General features: G+C 33.5%; 1 protein-coding gene across 1 annotated transcript; it reads right to left on the bottom strand.

Moving 5' to 3' along the window:
* Positions 1 to 706: 706 nt before the first annotated feature.
* LOC148616045 (calcium-activated chloride channel regulator 1-like) lies at positions 707 to 20,495 on the bottom strand. The gene is made up of 13 exons (XM_088582688.1): positions 20,272 to 20,495; positions 18,887 to 19,175; positions 12,811 to 12,937; positions 11,092 to 11,260; positions 10,418 to 10,550; positions 9,733 to 9,842; positions 9,235 to 9,456; positions 8,238 to 8,525; positions 7,258 to 7,476; positions 4,989 to 5,262; positions 4,272 to 4,430; positions 3,422 to 3,628; positions 707 to 1,698 (listed from the first exon to the last, which is right to left on the bottom strand). Exons 1-13 carry the CDS (start codon positions 20,422 to 20,424, stop codon positions 1,235 to 1,237), a joined length of 2,814 nt encoding a protein of 937 aa, XP_088438814.1. The 5' UTR covers positions 20,425 to 20,495; the 3' UTR covers positions 707 to 1,234.
* Between the last annotated feature and the right edge of the window lie 583 nt (positions 20,496 to 21,078).

Raw genomic sequence — 21,078 nt, 5'->3', positions numbered from 1 at the left:
GGTCGTTCCCTCTGCGGGACTCGAACTCGTACCGCTGTGACATCTATGGCAACACCGCCAGCACAAAGTCCAGCGCCCTAGACCACTCGGCCAGCTAGGCTATATAAAAATATAGCTTTCGCTGGCCGGGTAATTCCTCCTCGTAGGATTAATTTAAGGCTGTAACTTAGTACACGATGTATGGTAGTACGGGACAGTTCATTTAGATGTTATTATGTAGGATAGAGGATCAAATTAATGATGCATGTCACAACAAATCAATATTATACAAACGTCTCAGAATGTGACGACTCTATTCGCTACACTGCTCCATCGGATCAAATTGATACAGGGAAGATATGTAAACGTATAGAAAGGTCTGAAAAATTCCAACGATGTTAGAACTGTCAAATTTGCGATTCAATATTATCTTCCCTGTGTCATCGTGATCCGATGGAGCAGCGTAGCGAATAGAGTCGTCACTTCTGAACGTATATATATATATATATATATAGTGATTTCTACACCATCATAATATAATGTTTTTTTTATTTAGTTTTTTTCTACGTGTGTTTTTCTTCGTCTTTATTAGTGTTTTTAAATTACTTAATCTTTAAGAGAAATTAGTATTGTTTTCCCTCAATAGTATTACTCCTGTGCCTCAAGGGTATAAGAATACATTTCTAATAAGTCAATATTAATATAATACAAAGGAAAATGCGAAGAATATGTACTCAATATTTAATGTTTTATAAATGCAGTTATTCAATACAATAAGTAAATAGTTGTGTGTTACATATTTTTGATCGATGAACGATGAAACAAGAGGATTCTGAGACGCATACATACACTAACAAGCAAGCAAATACATTTATAAAATTATAATGTAATCTGTTGAAGAGGGAGCAGCATATTTAATTAATCATGGTGAATTGTTTAACTAAAATATTTATTTATGTAAGGAAAAGATATTTAATAAAAAGGTCATAAGGTATTATGATATGTATATGTTTTTAAAGTCGGGCTTAAAGTTTAGATTATCTCCCTTGTACATTAAACAGTAAGTTAGTGTATTGTAGAAATAATGATAAGAGGGGTGTAGATATTTACATTACAATCGGAGTATATGTGTGAACAAATGAAGCGCTTACAATGTTTCCAGATAAATACAGAATATACTATATCATTTCACTGTTGTTATTATATTTCTGTATTTCTATTAGTCATTAAAATTTATATAATTTACTTGTCAATACTACGCAAGCCTTGGGATACTAGATCGTCTACTATTTATCAAATGTACGAGCCACAAGAAAAACATGAGAGCTATGATGACCGATCCGGCTGCAATCCCTGCTATAAATATAGTACTGATTTTTCTGCCATCTTCTTTCTCTGGTGGAGGAGAGTATTGTCGTGTCCAGGATTGATCTGTAAGAACTGATACAGTCACTATATTAGATATGTCCCCTATATTACCAGCCTCATCAACTGCTCTCACGCAAATGAAATAGGTAGTATTACTCTGGATATTTTCCAAAGTAAAGTTGTATCTCTCCTCTTCACCTGGTTCCTTTGGTTCCATGGCAACGGTAAGATTAGTTCTCTCCTCTTCACCTGGTTCCTTTGCTTCCATGGCAACGATAAGATTAGTTTGATTGTTAGGATTCGTCTTTAATTCTATTAAGTCGGTTGAGAGTCTCACATCGTATTCTGAGGCTAACATAAAACAATGAAGTATTATTTCATGTAGTAGAATTCCTATAACATAATGGCATTTTGGTTTACTAATTTCGTGATTTTTTTTTAAAATGATTTATCTGTCATAATAATCTGTATGCATCAGTTACCATAAATATGGTCTACCCCTTTCAAGTAAAAGTGTGATTTCATCAAAACATAATATAAGGAAACCAAATAAAGCAAAAATGGAATGAAGCAAAAGGAAATAAGACAAACGTGATATTTTGTCGAAAATGTGGACCAATAATATCATGCTGTTTTGTCCATGTATATATGTTATGCAGTAGGTAACGATAATTTTATCAACGCAAGATGGGATTTAGGTCCTTTGATATTTCTATTTAGACGTCGTTTACTTATAGCCGAAACAGAAAATGCGTTAAATCACAAGGGATACCTATATCCCTTCGCGAAAAACACGTGTTTCTGTAATACTGAAAACAGTTTCTGACAATGGTAGGAAAGGCTGTTAGTTTTGTTTTTTTTTTAGAAAGAAACTTGGTAATGTATTTTGCATATTTTAGGCATCATGCACTGACGGAAAACTACAACCGCCACCATCAAAAGAAAATAATTGCACATTAACTGAGTTCTGGTCATCAAAAATATCTTGGTTTGATAGCATGGTAGTATTGTTAGTCCTATTACTACTACATAGGTGACGTATAGTGTTGGTCTTTACTCCTTTTATTGTCATGGTTGTTGCCGAACAAGTTCATCATATTATTTTTGGTATAGAAACAAGACACATGTGATTAAGCTAAGCAAGAGAAAACCCACGACTCAGGCTTATATTCTTCATTTTGTGTTTTTGGTCAAAATTTCATTATATTTGTTATTTTCGGAAACTGTTTTCTCCTATTTGTCATTTTCATGATTTCATTTTATACTGTTCCGGTATTCCTCGATCGGCTAAATACATAACCGATTCGTAACGTTTTAAAGAGCCTAATTATAGTTTTAACTTGTGAATACTTTTCCACGAACAAAATCATGGGAAAGTTTGCCCAGATCCTCTCATCAAAATCAATTGAGCTGTTAAGGAAGACTTGCGCTGACAAGAAATGTGGACAGACAGACAGACAGACAGACAGACAGACAGACGAGCAATATCCTATTTATTCTTAAATTTTTTTGCAGGGTGGGTGGGTATAATTATTGACGGATTTCACATACTTCTCATATAAGGCATTGCAGTACCAATTCAGCGAATCTAGTATACGGTGTTTGTTACTCAAATTGTGACTGATGGATGTATTTTTTTACAATACAATCTTTCTTGGATGGATATGTTCAGATCAAAATCAAACCCGTTTACTCATTGTAAAGATTCCGTTTTCGAATTAATTTGAATTATACTAACATGCATCAATTTGCATTCATTATACGTTTTTGACAATGTGCAGTAAAATTCGAATTGCAATGGGCATAATCATTTTACAATCGTGTGAACGTAGATTAATTTCATTTTTTTAAAATGAATTGAACGCTGAGTTATTTTAGAATTAGTTATATTTTTGTACTTCGGTTGTGTTCCGCAATTTGGTTGGCAGTAATTTTACTACTGCTCTCCAAATCCACGAACTTTAAATACATCGTGTGTTTCGTTTCTGTCAAGTTATGTTTCTTTTCGGTTTCAATTTTTACAGATAAGTCTTAAGCAAAAACAAGATAAATTCATCGGCCTGAGGTATCTTACCTTTCCCACTGTCATAGTCATCTCCGACAGCTCGCCACAACAAGGTAAACGAATTGTTGCTACTAGTTTCTGCCAGGACGAGTGTTAAAATTGGTGACGGTGGTATGGTGTCAACTGTGGAGTAACTTGGGCTGTACCCGTTCACTAGTATTTCATTTGATAACGCAACTCTCATGAAAGAACCTATCTCCTGTTCAGTAACTTGTTCTGAATTATTAAGAATATTCTGTACATGTATTCTATACAGACTACACTTCCTTATGCCTTTCTTTCAGTGTATGTATTCTATGCAATTAAAAGCATGGGACAAGAAAGTCTGTTCCGTTTTTTGTTTTGTTTAATATTTTTGTCTATCAACTGATGTGGCGGTTCCTGTTTTTCTGTCGCTTTGTTTTGTTGTTGTTTTTTTTTTCTTAAAATTTGTATCTCATTTGTACATTGGTACTGCTCATTAAGGGCATAGTGTTCTATCTTATTGTATAGATAGCAGTGATTTATTGAATGTTCCCTGTGTAAAAATAATTGACAGTGTGAAATAAATTCGGTAATTTCCTTCTTGGACTTACTATCGACAAAAAGTCACAACATAGATAAGTATCCGCAGATCACAAAATTCAAAATTTATTTTGAAAATAACGACTGATATAATACGTAGAAAATCTATATAATAAATAGTATAATCAGCTGGATATCGCGAATAAACAAAATATAATCACTCAAGTCAAGAATGCATAAAGATTAAATTCGACACATTTCGCAAAGTTGTTAATCTAGGCATTATTCGGCACTCGTTACCATAATTTTTGGTTATTCATACTTTCCAGTTAATTATCCTTTTATTATTACTTACGTCCCTCGAAATCTTTTCCGGGGGCCTGAGCTGAAGGAACAATGATAGATGAATTCTGACCAAATACGATCACTTTCACGCTGTGTCGACCACTCGACGTAATGTGTTGCGGTAATATATATGCTGAGTATATACCGTCATTTGCGAGGATATCGGCACCTGTTAAAATTGATTTTAATTATATTTTAAAAGTAAATTATGCAAATGACTAGTATTTTAAACTGGATGTGTAGAGTTAACATGACAACAGGCATTCTTTATTGTAAATGTCTAATTCATTGTCTACACACAATTTTTCATTTTCAGCATGCATTTTATAATTCTATAATTCAATGAGATCAAAGAAAACCATTGTAACTTAAAAAAAAAAAACAACTTTTCTCTCATAGAAAGTTTGGGTTGTATAGAACTACATGTATATGAATACCAAAACTGCTACATTTTTGAAAGGGTCAATGAATATTGCATTTAAGATGTAGTACAAACTGGGTCAGCTCTTATACATATGTACATGTATATATATTCATTAACACTTGGGAATCTAGCTAGTTATTTGTGAAAACAAATAAAATACATTGTTATAGGAAAGTTTTCGGTACATCATAAATGTGTTACGTACGTTACGTCTATTATACTCCTATCCCCGAAATACTCTAAACCCGGAAAAAGACTTTACCTCGAAATAAACAATAACTATTATTTAACTTTTCAATTTACCGACTGCATTATCTTTCAGTTTAATGGCTGTCGTTTCTCCTTCAGGATTTTCTATATAAGCTATTACCGATGCTTTTGACACTGGAGACGTTCCTTTGTAAATGGTAACATAGAGTGGAATGTGTAAATCTGAACTATAATTCAAAGCAGATGGGGTTTCTATCACACTTGTTTCTAGAATTGCTTCTCCTTGTGTTGCCGCCTTTGAAAGTATACTTAGGGTGCCGGAAATAGCAGATGACACAGATGACAATGTCACGCTATATTCTCCCGCCTTTGATAAGAAAAGTAAAAGTAAAGTCTTGCATAGATGTGACCTAAAAAAACTTCAAAACATAAAGACTTTGACTGGAGTAATCACGAAATTTAATAACATCTTTAAACTTATTGATTTTGCAGCACCAAGGCACACATGAAAGGATTTCATCAGAGTTTTTTTTTATGTAAAAGTGAACTAATGTTAAGTCCTAGTTCTTTCTGTGTTCAATAATAATAATAATAATAATACCTTAAACACGCATGTACAAAATCAACAAACACATCTTTTATAGGTCTCTATTTGAGACCTTGCAGGAGAAAGTTCTGCTATTGATAAAGTTATCTGTTGCATTTTTTTTTATTTTGGTAGCGAATATCAAAACTACGACAGCTCAATGGTTTCATATTCAAAGACTTTTTTTCACGTAATAAAGCGAAACGTTTGTCTTTGATTTATTCGCCTGTATTTCTACACCTGGACTTTCCAATTTTTCCCCTAAAATTTTCAGTTATCCCTTTTTGTGTTGGAGGTCGAAATGGGGAGATTTAAAATTGTTTTGTTCTTTATATAAAGTTGTACTTTTGTTTTGTTTCGTCAAACGAAGTCATTTATGAAACTTTTATACCATGAGTGAAAATGGGACGAAAAAACCAAAAACATTAAACAAAAAAAAAAAAAAAAACAAAACAAAACAAACCAAAAAACAAAAATGCAGGGGCATAAAAATTACCCAGCTGTCCCCCATGATTATATAACGATCACAATGAAGCTTTGATAAAAAAAAATGGCGGTCGCTAAATAGGTTCTTGATTGTCATCGATTTAAATTGCTTTCTCTTTCAAGGGGAGCCCCGTGCAGGTCCGGGTGTTAAAGAATAGGCCTGCAGCAGCGCTAAGCTTGTCGTATAAGGCGACTAAATAGTGCTCAGAAACCTAGCCGGGGGCTAGGCGCTCTGCCCACAGAGCAACTGGGATGTGTGCCCCAGGTGGTGGAATGGGGTACCCCTGGCGTGTTACATGCTGGGGTTGTCAGGCTATAATACAGAAAACCTGACCGCAAACCATAGTGGTGCACCGTGTTGGGAAAGATGCCACGTTCCTCACCTTACCCATCCCCCCTTTTTCCAGTGGCAATCAACATTTGTCGACCCTATTATCCTTGTGACCCATCCTTTTTTTTCATTTCATGTTCATTTTATCATCAATTTCATGTTCATTGTCTGAATATAGCTGAAATATTGCTGCTCGGACGTTAAACTCCAACAAACAAACAGACAAACTTTCAAGGGGAAGTTTATTCATGACCATCATGACAGCGAGGGAACTCCCTGCTATGTACATTTCAAATAAATGATAAACATTTGAAAAAAAAAATCTGGGTCTCGATAATGCACGTTTTCATAATATATATAAAACATTTCGAGTTATTACGCGTAAGTTTCGCGTTATAAAGCAAAATAACCCTTTTTAGTCTACGAAAATGAGCTCAATGGGCTTTAACAAAACGCTTACAATTTAGACAAATATTATCGGACAAATAAGATAACTCTGCTTTTAGGGTAACATAGACAATAGTGAATGTTCACTGTTAAAATAAGTTGTTTTACAAAACAACATTCCATCAATTACCCAATTTATATTTCTACAACTACATAAGTGTTCATAACATTTACCCAGTTGCTGGCCTAAAATTAAGCCCTTAGCATATCGTCCAATATAAAAAGTGACTTTCAAGTTTATCATTTAGTTTATATATACATGTACACATTAATTGATTATAATAAGGTCGTCATTGTTTCTGGTGTAATACCCAAGTATCATTGCTGTAGTTCAAGTATTTCATTTTGTTTCATGCTTACCTCATTTTTCATATAAAATTATTTGTTTTCTTTCTGTTTTCTTTTTTTCTTAATGAGGTTCAAATAGAATATGATTTTGATTAGTGATCGTGCGTTAAGTACAGTTTGTAACTCCTATTAATTCTGCATTGACTTGTGAAGATTACATGTACCTGTGTTTTTCCCGGTATTTTTACAGTTATTACAGCAGTGTCTGAGGAGGTTCCTATGATAGATTGTGTCAAGTTCGGTCCCTTGACAGTTAAGTTGACATTATTCAAGTTTTCCGACGTTAATTGTACGATGGTCTCTCTCCCGATTGATTCGTCAATGTAAAACATTTTCTCAACACCCTCATCGGCAGCAGTTTTTTCAATATGTTCACTCATAAGCTGCAAATCATTAAACTTGTTGATATTTCGTAACATGACTGCATATTTAGTAGTACATTAGATAAATTATATCATGGGTTTAGTACTGAAATAACGAACAAACTAAATGTCTTTTTGCTGGAAGAGTATGTCATACAATGTATATCCAAAAAAAAAAAAAAAAAAAAAAAAAAAACGATCGCGAGTATTGAAAAAAATACAATATAATGACGTTTCATGAAGACAATGGCGTGAATTTTAATAACACATTGCGCATGGGTATTATTCATGAACAAAATCGAATTATTTTATATCAGGAAAGAATAAACTTTATTCTTATTGGTAAAAATACGGACATGTGGTATTTATAAATGTGCGTAGGGCATTATGATGTGGTAATACCGGAGACATTATTACACGATAATGTGCTCCTCAGATTCTTAAATGAAATAATCATACTAGTTGCTTATGTAGAGGGCATTATCGATAAATTGACTGCCCAAGGAACATTAATTTTGCCTAAAACGTTTATAATGCCTTGAGCAACAGGCGAGGGCTATATCAATGAAGGAATAAAATTTCACTTCGCAAGAAAATACCCTTTATATCAGCAACATGTGTGTAAGTATCGCGCAATTCGGTATTCACGAAACATTTCTATGAGTAACTCATTTACTGTTAAGGTGAAGGTAAAAGTAAGTTTTTTTAACGTTTGTGAATACACATGCGTGAACAATCAAGTCATTAATTAGCTTGTAATAAAAAAATACGATATCATTTACCCTAACTGATGGATCTTTTGTTGCAAATGTGAAAGGCTCAACTAAAGCATCTAGAAGAGCTGTCGAGTTCTGTGAAGATGTTGAAAAGAAGTAGCTGGAACCTCCAGTGTCAAGAGCAACCTGTCGTAATTTTGAATCAGCTGAATTTCCAATTGCTAAAGTGTCTATGATAATCTGATTACTTATTACATCAGGCATGACATCCGCTATATAAGGCGAACTATTTTCCTGACCGTCCGTTGCCAGATATATTTTAGATCCACGTATGTCCGAAAGCTGTGAAAGAGCCTGTAAATAAAAAAAAGGATATATGATACTTCGTATTTTGTGTGTTTTTCTTGATTATTCGAATGGCATACAACTATTCAAAATTTTGAGACATTTTTTATTATTGCAAATATATCCAGATCAATTAAACAAATACGAACATACATACGAATTAGAGTCGTATAAAACACAAGAAGCGATATGCATAGCTCAATATACATGCATATTTAACAATAAAACATATGGTAAAAACTTGGCCTATTTTAAACCTATATTCGCAATTCCTTTAGTGATTAAACATGGTATAAGTTCAATAATAGGGTTCAGAACGGCAAATAGTAGGGCTATAGTATAGTAACGTTTAAAATATGGGTTTACTATTATTTATTATAGTTATTACAGTCAATGACTGAACAAATAACGTCGTGTTCTTGTTTCCAATTAAAAAAAAAACACTTCAATGCCACGTTTCATAAAGTTCACCGCAACTCTGAATTTTTTAACCGTGAAAGTTCTGTAAAACAATTGGAGATTCATAAGTAAAACGAAGTCGTCATCCATATGGCAAGATAAAAAGCACCAATTCACATAATTACGTTAATCTTGAACTTCGTGATTGATACCGGCATACTAGAAAACATGAAATATAGTACCTTTGTAAAGAACTTATTAATTCAATTGATCATATAAATGTCTGTATGTTAACCAACGTGTCATATTTTTAGTATACCTTCATACACATTTGCAGTCCAGCACCAATTCCCGTTGATCCATAAGCAGTGGTTGGGAGACTTCGTACCAATTCTGTTCGGTCATTTTCTGACAGAATTTCTGTCATTTCCTTACTGATTGAAGCTGAGCTGCTAAAAATAACAACACCAGCGTAACTTCCGTTAGGTAGTACGTTACTGATAACTGTCGCAACTGCATCTCTAGCTTTAATTATGTATCCCTATGTGGAAAAAGTTGCATAATTAACTAACAGAACTATATTTTTAAGGGTGTTGGATGAAATGAGTAAGTATATACCGTTTATGTGTGGGTCTTTTCACATTTTTCACAAGTGTAACTTATCTAAACTTAAGAAATGATAGAATATAATTGTGTGGGAAAATCTCTTTCATTTAATGTCTTTTTTTTTCTTCTATTTATTTTTTGTATCGGTTTTATTTTTCTTCTATCCAGCTCAATTAACACATTTTTTTGATCAACTGTAATCATTGTTTACCGACATGCTTCCTGATACATCTATAAGGAAGCAGAATCTTCCTTGAACTTTTAATTGTTCTAAATAAAACCGTGGCGTTGTATCCTGATCTGGGCTTCCAGGGGATCTGCCTAAAATCAGACGATGAAATTGTGTAAAATCACTTCACATGGGAGTTTAGATTATTGAGGTTCATTCAAAATTTGATGCGAGCTATTCTTCCAACCATAAAAAGTACGGTAATCAAGGGCGTTGCCTATTTATATATTTTTAAAAATGTGTTGCATCGCCTGATGAAACATTATTTATAAGTCGAAAGCGTTTTCTAATGATATACACAGTAAATGTATGATAAAATGGTAATAATATTGTATTATTCAGGGAGTTGTAACATTCTGAAAATTGATTTGCATTATCAGCATTCACAGAAAAAAAATGCAACCAGAACAAATAAAAATGGTTATTTTTCCGCCATCTAGACGAAAAGAGATTCCGACCAGTTTTGCAATAAGGTAAAATTTTCTGATTTCGAAATCATATACTTTTTTCCTTGGGTTTGTTTCAGTGGATATAATAAATGATATCTGTTTTTCCCTTTTTATAGTTCACTTATGTACCAGGGCAACCAAAATTATAAAAGTTTTTTTTTTTTTTCCCTTTTTTTTTGATTCACATTTCAACAATTTATTTTATATTTGATTTATACCTTTGAAATCATCATTTTCCCTCATTACTTCCCAGCTACTTTTGCCGCCACATCGATCATTCTGATTATTTGGTGCCAAATCATTGTGACGTAATGCGTCGTCAGTAGCGGTGTTATCACAAAAATGTGACAACTGAAAAAGAAAGACGAAATCCATTTTACTCTAAAAAAAAAAAAATAAGATAATAATAATAACAATTATGATAATAATTTTTGAAGTTGCGTTTTTTTTCTTTGATATATTTTCTTTTATGTCATTTTGTCAGGTAACATTTCATGATAAAAAAATAATCGACAATAAACCGCAAACCGATGTTACTCGTATCTTTTTGATTGAATTGACTACCATCGTATCAACTGTATTGTAGAACATCCTCTGCTAGAACAGGAAGGACAGCAGGCTATACTAGAACTATTGTGATGACATCAACTCTGTTTACAAGAAGTGCCCAGCTGTAGGACAAAAGCTCTTATAGACGCTGCTCTGTAGACAGTTCTAAAGGATTCACGGAGTAAATTCGTCGAGCTCAGATTTAAGGCCGGCTCAGAACTTTCAAAAGAGCCGACTCTAAAACTGTTCTTTGTTACTTTTATAACTTTCTCTTATAAAAGTTTCCCTGAGAGATTAGAACAGGCCTTAATGATGCCAATAAAAAATGTCGTTAGCAACCTACCGTAGGAATGTAAGCATCGCCCATAATTGAGGCAACTGGAGCTGATTGCCCTCCGCTGGTTACTATTGGGAAGAAGTAACAGTCAGGCTCGGGAAGTCTTGTGTTATCTAAATTACACGAGGTTCCAGTATATTTGTTCCGGTTTATACCTTTTATTTGAGTCGTGCATCTGCAAAATGTTTGTAATAGTATAAAAAACAAATATACACTGATGTACATTTGAGGTACTTCTTAAGTCAAAATCTAGGATACACATATACCCATAAAATGTTCAATGTTTTACTGTATTTTGAATGAAAAATTCTCAATATAATTTTTCTGTTCACCAGAAATATATGAAATATGGATTTTGGGGATTTTTCAGGTAATTATTTGTTTTAAAATTTCAAATGCAAGGAGGTTGCATGTTTCATGGCAAAACATATGTAAACTTGACATTGTGTTGAGGTCCGCCCAATGTTGACAAATATTGTATATTAAATAAAAACATTTTTATTTTTCAATGTAAATCTATGTCGAGGACATGCAATCCAAACACACAAAAAAAAATTTCACTTTAAATATATTCCCATAAAAATGATTTTGAGGATCTCTGAAAGATGTCAAAGTGGTAAACAACTATTTTGAAACGAAACATCAATTTCCTTTACCGGTGCAGTTTTTTTTAAAATTCAAAAATAACACAAAAAAATACTTGTGCATAAAAATGAAGTATGCAATATACCAAAACTTTTCAAAATGTTTCGTCCTTGAATATATAGAAATAATTGATATATTGATACTTTATGTGAATGTGTGCGTCCCAGACTTTGACTTTGACTTTGAAAGAACCCTAAGGATAACTTACATTATTATCTTAGTTAAATACAGAAACCCATACAAAAATTAAATAAATCATGTCCTCCACCTAGCAGGCAGAATTTCTTTTCATATGAAAGCTTACTTGTCTTCAAAAGCTGTGTTGGATGTGTGAATGAACGAACAAGTGAACGAACGGACAAACGGACGCATGAACGTCCTAACGCACGACAAACGGATATGTGGATGGGTGGGTTTTTGAGTCAACAAATAGCAACATACAACTTTGCTATATTAAACAAACAAGTAGAGAATAAGCCATAAAGAGGTTGAACTAGAGGATATATAGAGCCCGAATCGCTCACCTGGCTTGATAATTATATATAAACAACATTTTATTTTTTGTAAAATCAGCCATGTTTTTTTCTTGGATGAAAATTCTAACATTCATACTTAAGGAACAATCAGATAAACTTTCATTGAATTCTGTCCGTTAGTTTTCCGAGGAGAAAATTTTTAAAAGTAATAACATTTAAAATAGCAAAAAGGTTGACGTCGTAAAATGGCAATTACTAAAAATGGCTGAACAGTTTCATACGAAAATCAGACCACAGATAGATCTCATCATGCTGAACAATTTTACCCCAGTCAAAATTTGGCAAAACAGTTCTAGAGATATATGCGAAAAACTTCAGTCTGGCCCCTATGTTTATTTTCAGTTACAGCGGCCACGAGAAGTCCCTGCATCAGTTCTATGCAGAATATCCTAAGGAACATTCACAATAAGTATGGTTCCAATTGGTACAGTAGTTTCAATGGAGAAGAGTTCTAACATCGAAGACAGACGCCTTCGGGCCAGGTAGTTATATATAAACTTATTATCTGTGTTTTCAAAACAATAGTAATATAAAAAGTCTGTACCTTACTGCTTCCCAATTTCCATTATACATATAAAACCTGATGATTTTGCCAAAAATGTCTTTACTAGTTGGATATTCGTCCATCAGTCCCCAACGAAAGTGACCCCACTCGTGTATAAAAACATTTTCTGAAAAGGAATAAGAGCAAAAAGACCAATCTTTATGATATTAAAGATGTACATGTTTTTATTCTTTTGCTAATACGAAATAATTGAATGTACATTAAGATAATAATTATTCAAATATCAAGTCTTTCAGAACAATAATTAAGACTGATTTAATATGTTGAAAATATCCCATACCATACAGCAAGCTGTAAAAGGCCCCAAAATAAGCGAAGTGCAGCTATTCATTTAAACGAAAATCTGTCTAACCTATAGAACGACGTAAAGCGAATAACAATAAAAAAAACACTGGAGTACAGGTTCCTGACTTCGGAAAGGCACATAAAGTATTAAACATGTTTGTGAACTATAAAAAATATGAATTCAGATTTAACTCTTGATATTGAAACATAATACAAACACTTTAACAAATAGAACAAAATACAACAAACACTTTAACAAATAGAACAAAATACAACAAACACTTTAACAAATAGAACAAAATACAACAAACACTTTAACAAATAGAACAAAATACAACAAACTATATCTACCTCGAAAGAGTACTCGTTTTCTCTATAAGCTAGTTCAAAACCCAAGAGCAACTGATAAACACACATGGTTTACTCAAACAAAAATATCAATAAAAACACGCCACACAAATAGTCGTTTATTTTAAAAAGCCCGTGATATAAGAACATGGTTGTGTATATATATATAACTGTAATAACTCCCTGTCAGTGGGAACGTGAAAGTGTTTTTCGTAAGAGTCATATTAAACCTTCCAAAGGTATCACAGGTATCGCAAATGATTGCTGAGGAGTAAATAGCGATATATTCGATTTTATTTGAAAATGATTGAGTTGAAGCGAGGCACCCCCAAATCTTGTATCACCCTTGTATAGGTTATATACTAGTGGAGCTGCATATTTGATAGTCGGAGCAAGTCCCTGCGAAGGTATCGAACGGTTTGAAATGATCGTCCAAACTTTACCCCCAGTGTTACATTATTTTAATTTATTATTATTATTATTATTATTATTACAAACATTTATATAGCGCATTATATAATACAATTACTCTAAGCCCTTTATATAAATTAAAATCACAATTAAGAATGCAAAAATGTACAAAATAAAATATCACAACTTAAACAATGATAAAAATAATATTATGGATACATAAAAAAGAAATTAATATTGTATATTTACACAGATCAATTAAAATGAACCTTAAGCAAGAATCAAATCAAGAAGCCATTAATAAAAATGATATGGAAACTGTCATACAAAATTAAAAATTAAAAATATAATGATTCAGATAAAAATGAATAAAATGTATGTTATTTAAAAAGCAAGTTTAAAAAAATGAATCTTGAGATCTTTTTTTAAAACGTCCAGGGAATTCACATTTCGTAGTTTAGAGGGCAAACTGTTCCATAAAGTGGCCGCAGATTTATCAAAACGTCTCTCTCCGTAGAATTCAGTTCCTACTTTCGGCACTTGTAGTAGGTTGCTATTTTCAGAACGCAAGGTTCGTACAGGTCTATAAACAGAAATAAGTTCTTGCAGATATGTTGGTGCTTTCTCATGTAGAGCTTTGAAAACATACATTAAGATCTTGTACTGACAACGAAACTCGATCGGAAGCCAGTGGAGAGCAACAAGAACTGGTGTGATATGTTCAAGCTTTTTCGTCTTTGTCACTAGTTTTGCAGCGGTATTTTGTATTCGCTGAAGTTTCGTTATAATCTCTGCATTAACACCATACAATAGAGCATCGCCGTAATCCAGCCGAGAAGTTTCTAAAGAGACTGAAGTTTTACAGGCGTCCTCTGTTATATGAGATCGAATACGACCAATATTACGCATATGATAGAAACACGATCTGCTGACGGCACTTGATTGATTTTCCATACTCAATGTATTGTTAAAGAGGACACCAAGGTTTTTAACACATGGTACGTCAGTCAGTATAGCCCCATCGAAAGCAAGCCGAAATTCTGACAAGTTGGTTAAACGATTTTTCGGAGACAAAACGATAAGTTTAGTTTTGTCTTTGTTCAGTTTAAGTAAATTAAAGCTCATCCATGCACTTATATCGGAAACACATCGCTCTAATTTCGCAGACACCTCGGACCAGTCATCATGAGGCTTTATTATCAAATACACCTCGACAACTTTCGATATGAAAGGTAGGTTTGAAACAGGCCGAAAGTTTTTTAACACACCTTTGTTTAGATCCGGCTTTTCCAGCAGTGGTCGTACTGTAGCCCTTTTAAATGTTAATGGAAAGGTTGCGTCGGATAGCGATTTAATCACTATACTTGTGATGGTCGGAAGCAACGCATCTAAACATGGCTTAATTAAGAAAGTTGGCATCGGGTCTTATTCTCATGATTTACTTGGAGCAGAGAGTGTGATCTTACAAATTTCTTCGCATGACGTCGGTGAAAACGAAGTTAGTGTTTCGCCTGTAAATTCGATGTCAGCTCGAAGAACATCATCATCAGTTTTTTCCTCACTAAGTTTTTTATGGATAGTTTCAATTTTTCCAAGAAAGAATTCTCCAAATTTATTTGCCAAGTCTTTTTCACTCGTGTGCGAAGGAAAGATCGTTTCTCGCTTATTTCCCATTAGATGGTCCGTAAGTTTGTAAAGTTCTTTTTGATTGTTTCCAATTTCCTCGATTTTGTTTGAATAATAATCTCGCTTACATTTGAGAAGAAGTTTGTTTGTATACACTGTTCGTTATATATTTGACGATGTATTGTTAAACCGGTTTTCCTCATGAGACGTTCAGATTTTCGTCGGTTTGATTTCGCTGTTCTAAGTTCATCGTTGTACCATTCGGTGTTGGGATGAACTCTTATATTTTTTGCTGTAATCGGAGAGTGGTCGTCAAAGATGGCTTTAAGATCAGAATTATATGAATCCACTTAAATATCAACCGATGCACCTAGGTTTTGTAGACATGATTTAGATTGTATGTCCTCAATTAGACATGATTTTACAACATCTCGATACTAACGAAACGACACATGCTTCGTTTGATTCGGTGATCTTGTTATCTGAAGTTGAGAATGAAGAGCTAGGTGATCACACGCTGAGTTTCCATGATTGTCATACAGATGTGTATCTTCAATTGATGGTTCATCCGACAAGATACTCGAGTTATCACGTATTATGACAACATCTAGTGTGTGGCCTCGAATGTGAGTCACACCGTGCACGTGCTGTCCTAATCCGTGATCATCTAGTGTTTCTAGGAAACGACGAGAATCGTGATTTTCTATGTTGTCAAGGTGGAAATTTAGATCACCGGCTGAACATATTTCATCAGGAGTTATCACAAGTTTTGTAATTTTACGAACAAACACCAATCAATAATATTAGGGACAACATGTCTTGTTACAGATTTAGCAAAAATATATCACAGGTCGTCTATTTAAGACAAAGTCTTCGTGCAAAGTAATGACGTTCACATACTCATTAACATGAAACTATTATGTGAAACTCTTTAATCTTGAACTTTATAAAAGAACTATGAAACACCACCGGCATACAAGAAAACATGGAATAAATTTAGTAAAGAACTTATTACTTCGATTGAATATACAACTGTCTGTATGTTAACCGAATGAGATATTGAAAACATGTAAAAATGTCTAAGTAAAAAAGATGTTCGTGCAAATGCGAAGATAAAAAGTGATGGCAGGAAGTTTGTCATTTCGGTTGTTGCACCTTTTAGGCGAAAATTATATACAATGTAGATGATGTAAGATATTGGAACTCTGTAAGAGTTATTGTTCGTGATTTTGGTAGATTTAAGTGGATGATGAATAGTTGATTGTCTCCAAAATACAGATCAACAGATCAGTATGCAAAGGAGACCCTAGTTACGTATTACATACAGTATGGCGTAGTGGACCAAAAAGCATCGGTTGTTCGGTGGGTATTTCTACACCTTGTGTCACATGTTAGTATTATTAAAATCACGTGCTCGTTGAGATATTACCATATAGGTTCGTTTTTAATGGTGACTGATAGTTCATGACATAACACATACAACTTTGAAGTGTCATTATTTAGCAAAGATCGCCCTTAATGTCAAGAACCAAAACCCTTTGTGTGGAAAAGGACGTATTTTAAATTCTTGTATACATTTTCTTTTTGCCAAGCAAATATAGTGAATGTTTTTTTTTTTATTCGTGAACAAGTTTATTTAAGTGTAAGTATTTGAAAGAATCAGGCATAATGGGAAAAATCTGAAACATGCATGTAAAAAAAAACACCGATCTAACAATATAATATAACTCAAGGATACTTTCTCTATTTGAAAAGACCATTATTTGATCTCTGCATCACTGGCTTTGCTCAAAAGTTTTTCAATAGAATCTTAGAAATATGAGGTTTTTGACAAGAGTTATCTGCCTTTGAAATGTTCATTTTCAGTGCATTTCAATGAAATTGTAATTCGATAGTCCAATATGATATGGAAAATCTTGTCTGTTTTCCTTTATTCTGATGGTGCAAATAGTCAAATTACTCTCAAAATGATGTTTTTTTTTATACCATGTTTCACTTACTGCCTGATTCTTACACGGACTGACACTTAACTGATTAGAAGAATGGTGTTGTAATAGGATATGTTTACTACGTATACTCGTATTATCAAAGGTATGTGTAACAGTTTGTTTGTTTGTTTGTTGGGGTGTAACGTCCGAGCAGCAATATTTCAGCTATATTCAGACAATGAACATGAAATGGATGATAAAATGAACATGAAATGAAAAAAAGAAAGGATGGGTCACAAGGATAATAGGGTCCACAAATTTTGATTGCCACTGGAAAAAGGCGGGATTTGTAAGGTCGGGCAATTTAGCCTCCTGTGGCGGAGCGCAAAAGTTCCTACTCCTATCGAATACCACAGCAGGGTTCTTTAACATGCGAGGAACGTGGCATCTTTCCCAACACGGTGCACCACTATGGTTTGCGGTCAGGTTTTCCGTATTATAGCCTGACAACCCCAGCATGTAACACGCCAGGGATATCCCATTCCACCTTCTGGGGCACACATCCCAGTTGCTCTGTGGGCAGAGCGCCTAGCCCCCGGCTCGGTTTCTGAGCACTATTTGGTCGCCTTATACGACAAGCTTAGCGCTGCTGCAGGCCTATTCTTTTAACACCCGGACCTGCACGGGGCATAGAACCTGTTAGCTTGTATTAGTTTTTAAAAGACGTTTTATTCTCTTCAATGCATAAAGAAGGGTCATTTTATAGGTAATACAAATATATGCGCACACACACTTGATATTAAAACCTTGGACAAGTTAGTCAGTAATAACACACACACAAAAAAAAAATAGGATAGGTAAGTAGGGGTTTAATTAGTTTACTTTTTTTTACATTGAATCGTCTGGAAACAACCTGATGTCACAGTGAATTATTGAAACACGCATGTTTCTTTTAATATTTTACAGAGTATTTTTAACTCTTTTCTCAAATGTGTATTGGAGGCGATAAAAAAAAACATCACTACCGTAGAGAGTAAAGATAATCTAATATGTAGAACGTAGCGAGAGCGGATAGCACTTACGTGCAAGTTAACGGGGTGCAGAATGTCATCGTCCGAAAGTGATATGTAGCGGAGAGAATGTAAAATAAACGGTTCCCAATAATTATTTTAAACAATAAAATGATTTTTAGAACGGAAGTACGTTTTTTGTACATAATGAGAACGTCACATTGCAATCAATATCGTCGCTTTTACTTTCGTCCCAAACCCAGTTCCGAGAGCAGAAACCCAAAATTTTTAAAAGCATTCGCTGTTCAAAACAGATATTATATATGTATTCTAATAATGATAATTTACTTTAAGAATATGAATAGCAGACCTTCTCGGCAAACTAAGCACTTCTCATGCATTACCTTATACCCACTCCATATTAATTATATATTTAGTGATATATACCAAGATTTCCGAAGCTGGATGAAGCTCCTTGTCTCAGTAATTTAGTTGTGAACCGTATATATTTTCCCTTTAATCCACAGCCCGGAAGTCCATAGGTAAATGGGTTAGATATTGCACCAGGCTGATGGTCCTCTAAATAGATATCTCCCTTCCCTGTAGTTGATACACTGGTTAGATTATATTGACCAGTATTGTTCCAGTGATCTGGAACACGGATTGTAACTTCCTTTAGAAAGACATGGCGTTTTGATGCAATGTAAAGTTTTCTGGAAGAGTCTGTCAACCAGTCCTGTTCAATTTTCAAAATATATGCTTTACAATGAAATCACAAAAAACGTCTAAAGTAAAATAACACACTACTTGTTTATAATGTTTGGTTTCTATGCGTTCCATGTCCTATTGTTAGATTCAGAACATATAATCTTATCCACAATTTTTCCCTGATTATTTTGGTACTTGATAGACAAACTGACTCAAAGAATATAGGACCCATGCAAATATTGATCAATGAAAGACCCGAGTTTTCAATACGGAAAATAATTTGTATAAGATTTCATGAAAAATGATCGCCGTTAGTTTTAGGATGCATGCATTAAGGAATTGACAAGCAATATCGAATAAAAATCTAGTTTCATATCTTTTAAATAATAATAATAATAATAATAATAAACAAAACATATATCGAAATTCAGATATTTCATTTTTCCCGATGTGCTTTTGGTTTAGACTTTCTGGTTTTTGGCTTTAAGCAGAGAAGCCCGATTATGAAGGGTGTGTAACAATATTCACGGAACAGCCGTGATGTCACTTCCTAGAATAGCCATGTTGCTTACAAACATCTATTGTTTTTTTATTATTAAATTAAAATGTATCGTTTCAATTATTTTAATATAAACAACCGTAACTAACCAGAAAGACCAGATTATAGATTACGGAGAACGGGATACACAAATCATGGAACAGCCGAAATGCTACATTATGATTCCTGATAAAATGGCATTGGTTTGGTTCACCAACCATAAAATAAATAGGAGTATATAACCAGGTTTACATATTAGGAATTTGAGATTTTCCTCAAATCCTTCCTCGACTCAAATTTCAACCAATCATGCAGATCGGTTGAAATTGAAGATTTGAGGACAACCCAAGGATTTGAGGACAATTTCAATTTGAGCATTTTTTGTTTATGAAACCGGACCTTTGACAACATAAAGAGCAATTTAAATGACACAAGGATGCATCTTCATAAATATTTGAAAGAGTGTCCTTATTTCTGTGTTTTATTAATTTCTACAAAGCTTTCTTAGAAGTCGGATTCACTGTGATTTCTTTCTACAAACTGTAAATACGACTTTAATCTTTCAGTAAAAAATAATAATAGATACCTGTATTTTGACCAGTAAAGCTGTGTCTTGTTTGACATGGTCCGCAATAGTTAAAATAATTCCTTCGTATCCATTATCTACTAACTTAACTTCAGCATCCAAATACCTATAGCTAAGGGAAAAACATGTCAAAATCAAAAAATTGGTTTTCATTTTAAATCTTAAGATGACACCGTAACTAGCATGAAAGTGCTGTGATTTGACTAGGAAGAGGAAGTTCCAATTTAAATCATTTCGTAAGACCATTGGTTCAGGACTCAAACTATTTATATATATTTGTGCAATCACATTAAAAGTCTAAGATCAGTGATGTATTACAAAGCACTTGTGTATTTAAAATTCAAACACTGGCATTTAATATGTTTTTTAACAGTTTTGGATATGGGGAAAACTCATACGAAATAGTTAAATTCATACACTGGCATGATATGTAAAACAGAATGGTATGGTAGGTTCTGTCATTTTATGATTAAAGTATGAAGTAATTTTTGTTTTTCATATACTGTTTGAAACAAATATTACGTTTGGTTTATCATAGCACATTGAAAAAAAAAATCAACTTCTAGTCGATGCTGATTTTTTGTTATTGTTGTTTTGGTTGTAATTGTTTCAAATTTTATAATAATTCTATTTCATTAAGATTTACTTATCTGGTCAATTCATTGTACCACATCTTTGCACCTATTCACTGACCAGTTTGACAAACGTCAATATTAAAATATAATTTATTCACGCTAGGCTTAAACGAGGTTATCTTATATTATATACAACAACTCTCCTTTGTTCTCTCACATATATGTGAATACT

Source organism: Perna viridis, chromosome 5 (assembly GCF_037379345.1).
Source record: "Perna viridis isolate PV_CMFRI_1.1 ecotype Kerala chromosome 5, ASM3737934v1, whole genome shotgun sequence".
Lineage (NCBI taxonomy): Eukaryota > Metazoa > Mollusca > Bivalvia > Mytilida > Mytilidae > Perna > Perna viridis.
The sequence above is the reverse complement of the archived record's forward strand: the minus strand, read 5'-3'. Positions and strand labels throughout refer to the sequence as shown.

Coding starts and splice junctions, on each gene's coding strand:
- LOC148616045 (XM_088582688.1), bottom strand. CDS start 20,424: ATGAAAACCAATTTTTTGATTTTGACATGTTTTTCCCTTAGCTATAGG. Junction 19,176..20,271: donor CTTTACTGGTCAAAATACAG/GTATCTATTATT, acceptor AAAATTGAACAG/GACTGGTTGACAGACTCTTC. Junction 11,261..12,810: donor GGAAATTGGGAAGCAGTAAG/GTACAGACTTTT, acceptor AACATTTTGCAG/ATGCACGACTCAAATAAAAG.